The following is a 12752-nucleotide window of genomic DNA, read 5'->3' on the forward strand; positions in this document are numbered from 1 at the left end:
GCACATGCTGGCAGAGCGTTACAGAAACACCATGCGCTGCTGGACAGACAAAACAAGCAATGGAGGGGTCAGGAAATGGAATATTTGGTTTGTTGCCTCAAAGCAAGCCAGTTTAAGTCGGAGCTTACTTTGTCGATATATTATTTTTGGATATGGATAGTAAGAAAGACCACACCAAAGCTTGTAGTTTGTTTTTAAATCTGACATTTTAAAGTCCAACTCGACTGAGACTGTCTTTGTTATTCTCTCTAAACTGAGTAAAATTAAAAGGAATAAGAAACATGTTTAGTGTTGCACTCTTTTTATTGATCAGTGGTTAAAGTCATCCAAATCTCCGGGCACAGTGCCCGCGTGAGATCCGTGTTGTGCAGTTTGATCAGAAAATAATTAAAAACAATAAAAACCAACACTTGAACCAATTTTCTCTGGTCCACTTTTTGCAATCAATTTTAAAAACAAATTAAAACAACTTATCATGTACCATGTCAAAGAGTTTGAGAAACGCTGAGAAGTGCATTAAAGTGGAACTTCTAACAACTGGAAGCCATCCTCACGGTACGAACCTCACTCTCACCAAACCTCAGATGATTAATCTATACAGTACTCTTTGTTAAAGGGAAAAGAAAACTTGCTTTAAAAATATACAACTGTTTTTGGCATCTATTTGAAGAACATTGCAAAGCAGTGAAGCACAGCACATATAAATAAGACAGCATTGTTACTTCTGCATAATTAAGCTGCAGATGAGTAATTAGAGTTTGATGTGCGGTACTTAAATCCAAACTTGATTAATCTATTTATCATCCAAAAATAAATCTAGATGTTTTACAGATGAACAAAAAGAAGATTCAAGGCCATCCACTCACCCAATGACAATTATATGGATTGAATAAGACATCAGTGACTGCGTTTTATTTATTTCTTTGATTTTTTTTATAAAAGAAAAAAGTACCAAGTTTGAAAAAGAGAAAAAAAAAAAGGTTTAAAAATCTGCAACTGATTAAGAAATTTGCTATACATTTTATTTACATCTGAGCTGCCAAAAAGTATAAAAGTATCAATATTCACAAGAGACTATACAATAATCCTTAATCAGTAGGTCCAAAAACTCCTGCTCTTATGTTTGCCCAAAATGTAAAAAGTATTCACCCAGTGTTTTAAAAATAGATATAGAACAAATATATATAATACACTTAAGAAGGTTTGACCATATTATAAAGACTTAAAATAGTGCAACTACCTAATGTATGTTTTTAAAAAGAGGCATTTAAAAAAGGTAATAACTCTTTAAAATATCTTTTTAAAAAGGAGCGTCTCTGTGCAGATTATTGCTGTGGACATTAATTAAAAAGAGGAAGGCACAGCGGCCCTGGTCGACTGAGTCAAACATGTTTTACAGAGGACTGGAGATGGAGTAAGGTTACAGGCGTCCCAGGGTTTAGTCACAGGAGGGGTAGGCCACACTGGGGTTTGTAGGTAGAAGAAAAAAAAGAGGGGGGGAGCTGCGGGGTTGTGCAGGACAACACTGCGAGACACAGGAGGTAAAAAACATTTCTGAGGTAAAGGTCACACAGACGTGGTCACTCTGTCTGCAGCGTTATTGACCTCGTTTTTGTTGGAGTCCAGGCCTTTGGCAGCGTTCAGGTCATTGCGGAGGTTCTCGGCTGCTTTCTTCATCGTCTTCAGCTCGCCGGGGTGAGGCGTGGCCCGTCGAAGTAGTGTTCCCTGTGTGAGGCAGAGAGCTTTAAATTAGTGGCACACTTATATTGGTCAGATGTGTTGTAAGTGGTGAGCTTAGAATAGTTCAAGGACAAGGTAGTTAAAGGGTAACTAGTATTTTTCAATCTAGACTCTAGTTCTTGTGTCTAAGTGTCTAACGGAAACACCAATTTTAGAAATTGGTCCAGTAGAGAGCGAGAGTACTGAAGCTGGCAGCGGCCGAACAGGCTGCAATTCAACCACTCTGGGCACTCTGGCCATCAATTAATGTCCACTAAAGTGCTTGTTTTGCATCTGACAGGCTCAGATTGTTATTCCTAAGTGTCAGACAACATCATGAAATGGATCCCTACAGATAGATATAGACCTTTCTGTTAAAAAGTAAGATCCTTTTTGTTTAACCAGAAACAACCCTAAAATCACAATCGCCAAACCCACCAGACTCCATTTAAACAAAGTAATGTTATCCTGTATAGAGCCTGCATATCTTCCCACCTAACTGGGTGAATTAAAGGTTCATTTCAGTGTTATTTCATTGACGAAAACTATGACGAAAATTATTCGTCAACCTTTTTTCTGTGACCAAAAGAAATTCAGGCTTGAATTATTTTCTGCTTCTTAACAGTGAGGTCAATAAGTCGGAGTTTACAATGAACCTGGGTTCAAATCCTAGTTACCTCAGATAGGTTATTTGTGGTGTCAATGTTTTTCAGACAATAAATAGAGAGATGTTGAGAGCTTTTCAAATGATGATCAGTAAGTGTGTGATCATAATCATGACCCCTTGAACCTGTCAAAAACTGCTGGAGATAGTTTGGAAGTGTGTAGAAACTACTTGTAGTTGTAGAAAAAGATCTCAAAATGAAATTTTTATACAACCTGTCACCTTGACTATAATTTCTGACAAATGGATTAAAGATTAACAAAAACATACAGAAAACACAATGACTAAAAGTTCACTAAAATGTCATGAATTTTCATCTTCTAAAACTAGACTAAAACTATTGAGGATAAAAATGACTAAACTGTAACTAAAACTGATAGGCATCTTGTCTCAAGACTAAGACTGAGATCTAAATATAAAACAGCTGTCAAAATAAACACTGGTTCATTTCAACCAAACCAGAGCTGAAGATTTTTGGAACAGTGAAAATACGATAAAAGACAGCTTTTAAAAATTATTTGTTTCTGTCGACTGTAGATGAAGAGCGGTTTATGATGATGAAATTAGTGTTTATTCAAATGGAGTCTGGTGGGTTTTTGGGTTGGCCATTTCAGGAATGTTTTTGGTTAAATTTAAAGGATCTAACAAAAGGTTTATCTCCGTTAGGATCCTTTCCATACTTTAAACACTTAAAATAACAATCTGAGCCTGTCAGTGACAAAAACAAGAACTTCTAGTGGACGGAAATTGACGATGCCACCATGCTCAGACTGTTTCGCCACTGCAGCACTCTTGCTCAGTACTGGACCAATTTAAAAAATGTTGTCTCCATTAGTGACTTAGATATGAGAATATCGGAAAATAGCGTCCAGGTAGAAAATTACAGTAGTGAGTGACTCTTTAAACGTTGCCTCATAACCGAGCATCACTACAAAATTACTTCATGCAAATGTCATTTTTCTTGCAAGTAGCAAAATGCAACAGAGAAATGTTAAATAAGCTTTTTTTGCAACAAGCTGATGTTGATGTGCTGCTGATTTTATGGCAGTTTAACTTTTTAGGGGAAACAAAAGAATATACAGTTTCTAGCTATGCTTGTGGGGAGGCTCTCTATCAGCCTATCACTGTGGTCCCAACTAAAATATCTCAAAAACTATAAAATACATTTCAATTAAATTCTGTGCAGACACTTATGGTCTCCAGAGGATTGAGCCCACTGACTTTGATCCCGACATTTCCTTTAGTACCACCAGCAGGTTAATATCTGTGGTCTGGAGTGAAATATCACCAACTACTGGACGGACTGCTGTAAAACTTGGCCTCGGGCTTGCTGGTCTCACCTTATCATCATCGTCCTCCTCATCATCATCCAGAAAGTGAATGGCACTGATCCTGTTCACGGCTTTGTTGTCCCACGTGTCATCTGCCATCTCATTCACCAGGCTCTCCAGGGCTCCACAGCGTGCGAGATTATCAGAGCCTGGTTTTCACAATAGACAGCACAATTTGTGTTACTTTAATTCATGCACACATCAGAGTTAGAGAGCACGAGCTGAAGTGAATATTTCAGCAGATTAAAATCAATATGGTTGTTACCGATTGCTTATTCACAATCTGCCAACTCAAGAAATGAAAGCTGTCACAAGCCAGCACTCATAAGAGAGAGCCTGAAACTGCCAGATCACAGTTTCAAATCCCGGCTTAGTCACAGGCTTACAGCAACACAATCTTCCCTGCCCCCAACCTCAGCCTCAGCCTCACTCATCTACCCTCCACCAGTCTTATCTACATCTCTCACACAACAGAAAGACAGCACATCACAAAAATGAATGAAAACATTTCTTTTTGAGGGGGGAACAAACATCTTTGTCAGTGCAAAATGCAAGAATGAGACATTTGCAGTGAATCCCGGAAGATTTAGGCGCAAAGCTGTGAATGACAGCAAAGGAAAATTACAATAAACTGTTGTATCAGGCGGAGAAAGGGCCGGCCCTCAGCCGCATCTCTGCACCCAGTGGGCGAGCTCTTAATGGCAGCAGGCCAGTCGCTGCTAAGCCTCTTTAGCTGTCCAATCCACCGCATTTCTGAAAAACATAACCAAGGAGGGCCTCAAGGGACTGGAGAGGCCCTGATCTGTCATAGGCTGTGATCCCTTACAGGACTTCATAATCAACAGATACTGCAGGGAAGGATCAGAGGACGCAGAACACACTGTGCTTCCCCGAGCACATCATGTGATAATGTCATCAAAACCGCGGGGCACTAAATACTCGGAGACGATCAAGAACTGATGAGGAATATAACTCAAACGTCACGATGGTGCCACCAAGTCATTTCACTCTAGAAGAGCCCGACACTTAAAGAGCATGGAGACACTGATCTACTTGGATGTATACATGTACAAACAGTGAACATGGAAAGAAACACTGTTCATGAACACATTAAATCCAGTATAAGAAACAGTCCAAAACTGCCACTAATAATACCAGCGATTCATGAAGGTTGTTCAAAACCTCAGGATTATTAAGGCTTCCACTTGATGTAAAACGTTACCTTTATTGTCCGGTTCACATGGCTGTTGAGGCAGCAGCACACAGGTGAGCACCTTCTCGCCTGTGTCAGGATCCTCGTCGGTCTGAAAGGTGAGGAGAGGCTGCGACTGGTTCTCTGACAACCATAGGGCCTTGAGTCGTAGCGTGGTCAGTGACAGCGGTAAGTGGGTGAGCCTGAAAAACAAACAGGATATAAATCACCGACTGGCTCATATCACAGAGGACATAAAGAAACCATAACACACCTGCAGGGTTACAGTTGTTTTGACAATGTGGGGGAGGGAAAACACTCTCCAGACACAGAGGTGAACGTATGTGACTAAACCAGCGGGCATTGCTGCAGCTTTCTATGAAGACAAAGCTTTGACTAAAACAGGCAGCGGCAGAGAAATGAAGACAAAACAACCTCTGACTGACGATGAGTAATATGGTGAAAATGTTAAGATAATCTTCGGGCATCAGAAAGTTGAAAACGTATTTATCAAGTAAGATTAAAAAAATAATAATAAAAAAAAGAAAATCATGTTTCAGTATGTGCTATACTTTTTTCCATCATTATTATTCAATCACAAAGTCTTCCAATTAGGGCTGAGGGATATTTTTTGTGTGTGTTTCTCTGTGATGATTTTATGTCACTCCTCTGAATTTGAAAGTGTGATCATCACACTCAAGACTCCCTTTCGATCAGTTTTTGGTCGGATATCAATCAGAGCTGCTCAGATCAGATCGATGGATTAGACCAGCAGCTGCTACAGAAGCGAGTGAAAGCAAACTTTCTGTTGCTGCCATTACACAGGTTGGACCTAGAATCAGACTGCAGTGCGTGGTTTCCATTGGAACGCAGCAAGTTTCATCCAAAGTAGGTTGGAAAAACAATAGACAACACTATAACTGTATGGATTAACGAATGGTTTAGTTTCACTTTCACTGCACTTAGCACTCTGCTGCTCCGTCTATGCCCAGAGTACGCTTTGCCACAAGAGAGTGAGAGAAAGGGCAAGAGAGAGACACAGCTACAAAACTACCAAACACTGAATGCTGATACTGTGGCGGTGGGCCACAAGTAAATGAATGTGTGGGAAAACCTGTGAATATAATGACTAAGTGTGTTAAAGGCACATAAAAGAACAGCTGGGACAGTATGGTAAGTTAAAAAAATTACATTATTTTACTGTAATGCAGCCCTTAAAACCAGGACAACACTTACATCATACTAAGATAACCAAACTCTAAGATGGTATTGAGTCTCATTTCACAGTAATGATAAAATGTAGCCATATTACCCAGCCCTATTTCAAATCACTTGAAAAAGAAGATGTGAACATGCTGTGGAACGTACCTATTTCCAGAGACGTCAAGCACGTGCAGTTCTGTGGCTTGTGACAGCTCTGACGGTATCCTTGTCAATCTGTTCTCCCGTACGCAGAAGACATTTAGACCGTTGCAGCCGCCGATCTAAGTAACAGAAGAGAGAACACGATTAGGCTGTATGTCAGTCACAGTACAGGTGTCCTGTGTGGCATAAAAAAATTAGGCATACATACAGGTTTTAGTTGTTGTTTTTCCCTTGCTAGTAAAAAAAAAATGCACATGTATAAATCTGCCTTTTAAATAAAGCCAGGACAAAAGAAACCAGAGTAAATCTGTTGTCAGCGTTTGTGCACTTTGTTCCAGAATTAGTGATCTCAATGGCAGAGCAGTTAAATGTCAATGGGATGTGGCAGAGGGAACTAAAATTAGGAACAATTAGGCCTATGTAGCCAGACAAAGCAGAGACTTGATGGGCCAGCTAGGCTGCAGCTGTAATCCATTAATCTGCTCAGACACAGACCTGAGCAGGATGCAAGTACTGTAACAGAGATTCATCATGTTAAAAAGAGCAGGTTAAGCTTCTACACAAGGTAATATGATTATTGCATTCATAGAGTCATCAGTAAACAAAGCGTAAGGAACAAACAACATATCAAACGCATCATTACATCTGCTTCAACGTAAGCACGAACAAATTTCAGCCAGGAAAATGTGTTATGAGCAACCAATCAGCAATCAATGGAATCCATAAAACTGGGCCAATGGTCAAGTAGCTCTCAGAAAAGCACAAATCAATACCAATACCGGGCCATGGTTACACTGTGATTGTTAGAGATGTCATGCAACGCTGGTTTGAGAAAACGGTGACGCCATCGATTCATTATCTAGGCCAACTGTTATTTTTCTCCAAACACTGCACTCTTTGCATCATTAAAACACAGGGGCATTGTACTACGTCTGAAGAAGCCTTTCAGATGAAGCTTTAAACCAGGCGGGTCTTCACTTAAACAGACAAGAGGTTTAGAGAAGAATGTCACATAGAAACACAATGGAGACACTCAGACACAGAGCTGAGCAAACCGGAGGACTGAGCAGCAAACGTGAAACGAGAGAGCTCGACAAGTATGAGCATTGTTGATCCAAACGTGAATGAACTTTAGACGGTGTGAGCCAATGAAAATCTCAACAGCTGCATTAAACAATTACATAACAACAAACACAGTCTAATTTAACAGCATTACATCAGTATACTCAAACAGATTATATTTGATTAAAGGAGAAAATCACAGGTTTGGATTTAAATGTTACAATGCAGGTCAGAACTGAAGTTTCAGACCAAACTGCGCCCCCTGTTGGCCTTAAACTAACTTTAGTGACTGTTTAGATCTGAGAATATAAAACATGTTCATGTGTGCCATTTACAGGCAAACAAAGCAACGGCTTCTGCAAATTTGACAATAGGGCTTACACCATAGACTGTATAAAAATCGACGTAGCCACAGTAACACCACCCTTTGATTAATAGACTTCCATTTTGAAGCCTCAAATCTGGCATTTTGCCCATTTCTATCCTGGATTTTTGGAGCTAGCAGTGACCAAATTTGGAGAAGAGGGTGGAGCTGTGGAGGAGCAAGGGGTGGATTTGATTCATGGACTGTGGAGACACTCAAAGCATCTCGCCCTTAATTATAAGTAACTTCAAGCTTTAACAAAATTTAAACAAGTGAGTTATATAAATATTCTCCTCCTGTACAGTTGTCTTGAACTGGAAGATTAACTACAGAGATCAAAACTGTTTTTTGTACCAGGCTGTTAACATATTTATTTCTGCTGTAAAGTTGGGCATTTTAACACTGGGCGTCTATGAGGACTGACTCGTTTCTGGAGCCAGCCTCTAGTGGCCATTAAAGGAACTGCAGTTTTTGGCATTTCCATGTTAGTTTCATTTTCAGCCTCTGAGGTTGTCACTTGGCTTAAACGTACACCTGCAGGCAAAGAGTGTTACAACTTTATTTATTTTCAAGAATCCTGTTTATGGTAAATATGTAATTTTTAGATTTTTCATTTAATATTCTAAACCTGCAAGTTGACTTTCTAACCTGCACAAGTTTTGTAAATTGTTTTATAGATACAAACTGAATTTATTTTCTGCTTTAGTTCATTTTATCCCAGTCCTTTTTTTAGAAGGTCCTCTCTCTGCCTTGAGTCTGCGCTGGACTGGTTAGCTATCAATCTTACATTTTTAAAAACTCACATAATACTTACAACTTTTCCTTTTTTAGTTTAAGGTCATCAGTTGCCTCTCAGCATACTTCAACTTTTAGTGAAATTTTGTTTTGTTCCCAGAGGACACCCTTGAAAACCAGACAGTGTGTCTCGAGGGGTTTATCCTCAAACTAAGTTTGATTGAATATATGATACTGGTTGATATATAAAAAGCTTACCTCCTTAGGTAATGACGTTAGCTGGTTTCTGTCACAGTTGAAGTTGGAAAGTCGCTTTAATTTCCCAACGCTCCTCGGCAAACTCTGGAATTAAATCAATCAAAACAATTAGGAAGAACATAATGAGTTTTTAAATACACTAGAAACTTAATAACCACAAAGCACAATAAGAGTATTTCCTTATCTCATTTGTCTCAATGTATTCCTGTCACATTCCAGATGTTTTAAAGGTAAGCGTTTGATTATGAGGCTGTGCTAATGTGTTCAATCAGCTCAGAAGCATAGCATAACTGGCTTATTGTATGCTTTGAGGGTTAGTGGTATAGCTTAGTATAAGGCACAAACAAATCTACACATCTATAACAATTTGATATAACTTAATAGAATGAAAGCTATATCCTTTCATGACACCAAAGCCATTATGCCTTCTGCTGCTGTTTTCATACTGACAGTATTTATGTATCTACACAGACACAGCTAATGAAAATGAACTGGTACTGAGCTGATGGTGTTTTCTTTAAATTTTAAAAGACTTAACAGAAATACAGTTGCAAACACACCTGTAGCTGGTTCTCTGTGAGCACAAGTTCAGTCAGGCTTTCACAGCTGCCAATGTTCTCTGGAAGATAAGTTAGCCTGTTCTGATCGGCTTTCAATATAGAAAGTTTCCTTAGTTTTCCTTTGGAGAAAAAACAAAACAAAATGATTATTCAGGCATTGATTAGCAGACTGATGAAGCAGCTGCTGTGAAACTGTGGTAAATGTATGCATCCATCTTGTAAAAGTATGTCAAAACATACCCAATGCAAGGTCTACAGATAGCATGATCATGCTAATGAAGAGCTAGGAGGGTTCACATGCTTACCAATGCTTTCTGGGAGCGCATCAATGAGGTTCTGAGACACCATCAGGTCAGTGAGCGACACCAGGCCTCCTAACTCCTCCGGAAGTCGCTCCAATTTGTTTTCTGACACATCCAGACACAACAGGCTTTTCATACTGCCCATCTCCTAAAGTTGTGAGAAGAGACTCAGGGTAAGCAAACATGTACTGTAGGCTACAATCATATGGAGGCAAATACAGTCTAAGAGAACAGAGTAGAATCAATGTTATCCATGCATTTACTACATTAACTGTCAGGACTCAGGCCATGACAGACATATGTGGCATCTCTATAATGTTTTCAAGAAGAGATATGTCTTACCTTGGGGTAGTTAATACAAATGCTCATGTTCAAAATTGTATTTTCTGATTGTATTTGAACACTTACTAAGGTGTGTTGTTCAAAGCCAAATGTGTACACAGTAGTGAAAATACATTGAAATACATTTCATATGAATGTGAAATTAATGGTGGAATTCTAATTAATGCAGAGACAATAACAGACTCTTAAATACAAGAAACAAATTGATTAGCTTACCGAGGGGATTTCGACCAACTGGTTTCCGTCCAGCCACAAGTCCTTTAAGCTGACAAGACAGCCTATTGACTCTGGCTATGTGGGAGGAAGAAATATGGGGATTATGAGAGTGAGAACCAGGAAAACAGAAGAGAAACAGACAATTGTTTGTGACAATGTACTTATTTTCCTTTAATCTAAATTACAAACACAATGCACACACACTGCAAAGTGCACCGGAAGCATAAGCACTAAAAGTCAATTGAAATTATTGCACTTTGACTATAGTAACAATGTATTGAGGTACAATCTGTCTGTAGGCTCTATTTCATCTGATGATACGTGCCATTCTGTTAACTCTCTGGCCAATCAGACAAAGCCCTCGTCATTTGGTAATGTCTGGTTGGTCAGAATCCGCACACATGCGAGCGAGGTTTATTAGAGTAGTGCTGTCGTACTACTCAGCATTGTTGAGGGAGGGTAGTGAAGACGAAGGTGCAAATGCCAGAGAGGAAGTGTTGCCTCAGAAAAAACAGCACGGCAGCCATCTGGTAATATTTTGGATACAGGAGAGACGACGTGGCACAAACATGGATACTGTGCAAGTCTGAGTCCAGATCTGAGAACACTTAGTAGCTGCTTATTTATCGCAAGTAATATCGTTATCATGATATTCCACTACATTATTGTAAATCGCATATTTTCCTTACACCCTGCGGCCCCATTTAAATGTACACACCACTGAGGAATAAATTAGAAATAAAATAAAACCCTTAAGGAGCCATTTCTTGACAGCCTGACTTTGCTTCATCTGTCAGTAAATCATTCACCCTCAGAGCCCGACCGCTCGCATAAGATTACAACTTAAAACCAAAGCTCAAAGCAGATGGCCATCCTCCCATCTGGGTGATAAGAGGTGAAAGCTATTCTCGAGGGATGCTAATCTACTTGGACGTGACAAGAAGATGGGAAAAGTTTAGTTCTGCTCTTTTTGTAAGCCATGTGGCGTTCTCCTGAGTAAACAAGGTCCCCTGAAAATAGAAAATAAGAACTTACCAAACTGTACAGTTCATTATTTCCTAGGTCAAGCTCTTCAAGTCTGTGAAGCATAGATAGTGACCTGTGGATGACACATGCAAGAGAGGTCAAAATAAAAATGCAGAGGCTTGCCGCATGTTCTATAACTCATTAACCTCTGTTAACAAGGGAACGTGGCTCATGTCCATGATGCGCACCGTTAGAAAATACAACAACATACATATAGAGATATCAACATAGTCATTGCAGTTGGCTGAACACTTACTCTGGTAGGAATGTCAGCAGATTTTCTCTGAGTTCTAGTGATACCAAATTGGAAAGGCTGAAATGGCAAAGAGAGAGATGATTATACGTTTCTGAAAATACCATGAAAACATGAACTGCAGTGTCTATACATCCTGGGAAAACATTATACACGATGCTCTGGGTGTTATAAAACAAAGAGATTGTTAATCGAAGCTAAAAATGGTTGTAAAATGTCTCCTTGCGATCAGATATCAGAGAACAGGAAGTACTTGGGAGGTGTGTCAGTCTTATCAGGGCCGTGAAATTGCGGTGGCATAAACAACCGCTGCAGACTTAAAATGAAGAGCAAGATGTCTAAATGGCTGTCACAGGCCAAAGTACAGGGTTATCTCCTTGCGGCGCTGCTTGCGTACGTCTCAGTACTGTACATGTACCCAATTAATGGAGGGTTTTATGACAACAAACAAGTACAGTACAAAGTCCATCTTGTTGATCAGAGCCCAGACTAAATAATACAGCCATGGCATGGTATTAGAGATGGGCCGAGGAGTCCACGAAAAGCCTTTCCATTCATAATGTGAGCAAATAAATGTTTTACTGAGCCAAAGGGATTAACAGAATCTAATAGGTATGTTTGAGCTGGTTCTCACAGGCTGACCCTCAAATGTGACAACATAAAACACAACAGCTACTTTCCCTTAATCTTGTTTTTTTTTTTCATTCACCACAGCAGCAGCAGCAGCAGCAGCAGCAGCAGCAGACCGCCGAGCCAGAGATTAAAAGACAGACAGCAGCAATGTTGAAAACAACCGCCAAACTGCATCAAGTGTCTCAGGTTTCTGTGAAAGCTTCTTTTTTTTTGGCAGAAATCTTTCCCATCTCAGGAGATAAACCACTGATGTCATTTAACCCCTTCAACGTTAATCTTATCCACTTCTAAAAACCCACACCGTGTTTTTCATTACCCTTCTTCCCTTGACAGTGAGCAGGCCTTAAGTCACTGCGTTATGTAAGACAGATATGGGACATATGTGGGGCACATGCCGTACCATGAGGAAAAGGGTGTTAGGAGATCTCTTGAACTCAAGCTGACTTTGTTGGAAGGAAAAGGTAACCCCGAGAGGCTGAGTGCAAAATCTGTCATATATACAGATTCATAATCGTTGCTACCCTTGTCAATGTACAGCTGTTTCCATGGTTTAATAAAAAAAAAACATAAAAAAGAAAAGGAGAAATAGCTGTTTTAGCCAACTAGGTAGTCTACAAAATGTAGATTTCTGAAAGGGGGAGTCATTTTTTTAAGATAAATCTTTTGGTGGAGACGTCAGAATAACTTCTGTGCATGAAAAACACAGTGTTGCTAGGTAGCACATGGTTTG

The 12752-nt window shown here is 39.6% G+C and overlaps 1 protein-coding gene across 1 annotated transcript in view; it reads right to left on the reverse strand.

The window, feature by feature from the left end:
• Window positions 1-290: 290 nt before the first annotated feature.
• The window catches only part of lrrc1 (leucine rich repeat containing 1), a 16786-nt gene continuing 4324 nt past the window's right edge, over window positions 291-12752 (reverse strand). Inside the window, exons 2-11 of the mRNA XM_050071830.1 lie at window positions 11393-11550; window positions 11146-11209; window positions 10111-10185; window positions 9556-9700; window positions 9251-9369; window positions 8691-8774; window positions 6275-6390; window positions 4937-5109; window positions 3724-3863; window positions 291-1725 (exon numbers count right to left, since the gene is read on the reverse strand). Of these exons, the coding sequence (XP_049927787.1) occupies window positions 1567-1725; window positions 3724-3863; window positions 4937-5109; window positions 6275-6390; window positions 8691-8774; window positions 9251-9369; window positions 9556-9700; window positions 10111-10185; window positions 11146-11209; window positions 11393-11550 (1233 nt within the window). The 3' untranslated portion in view covers window positions 291-1566. The remainder of the gene's footprint in view (window positions 1726-3723; window positions 3864-4936; window positions 5110-6274; window positions 6391-8690; window positions 8775-9250; window positions 9370-9555; window positions 9701-10110; window positions 10186-11145; window positions 11210-11392; window positions 11551-12752) is intronic.

The sequence above is a fragment of the Epinephelus moara genome, chromosome 19 (genome assembly GCF_006386435.1).
Source record: "Epinephelus moara isolate mb chromosome 19, YSFRI_EMoa_1.0, whole genome shotgun sequence".
Taxonomy (NCBI): Eukaryota; Metazoa; Chordata; class Actinopteri; order Perciformes; family Serranidae; genus Epinephelus; species Epinephelus moara.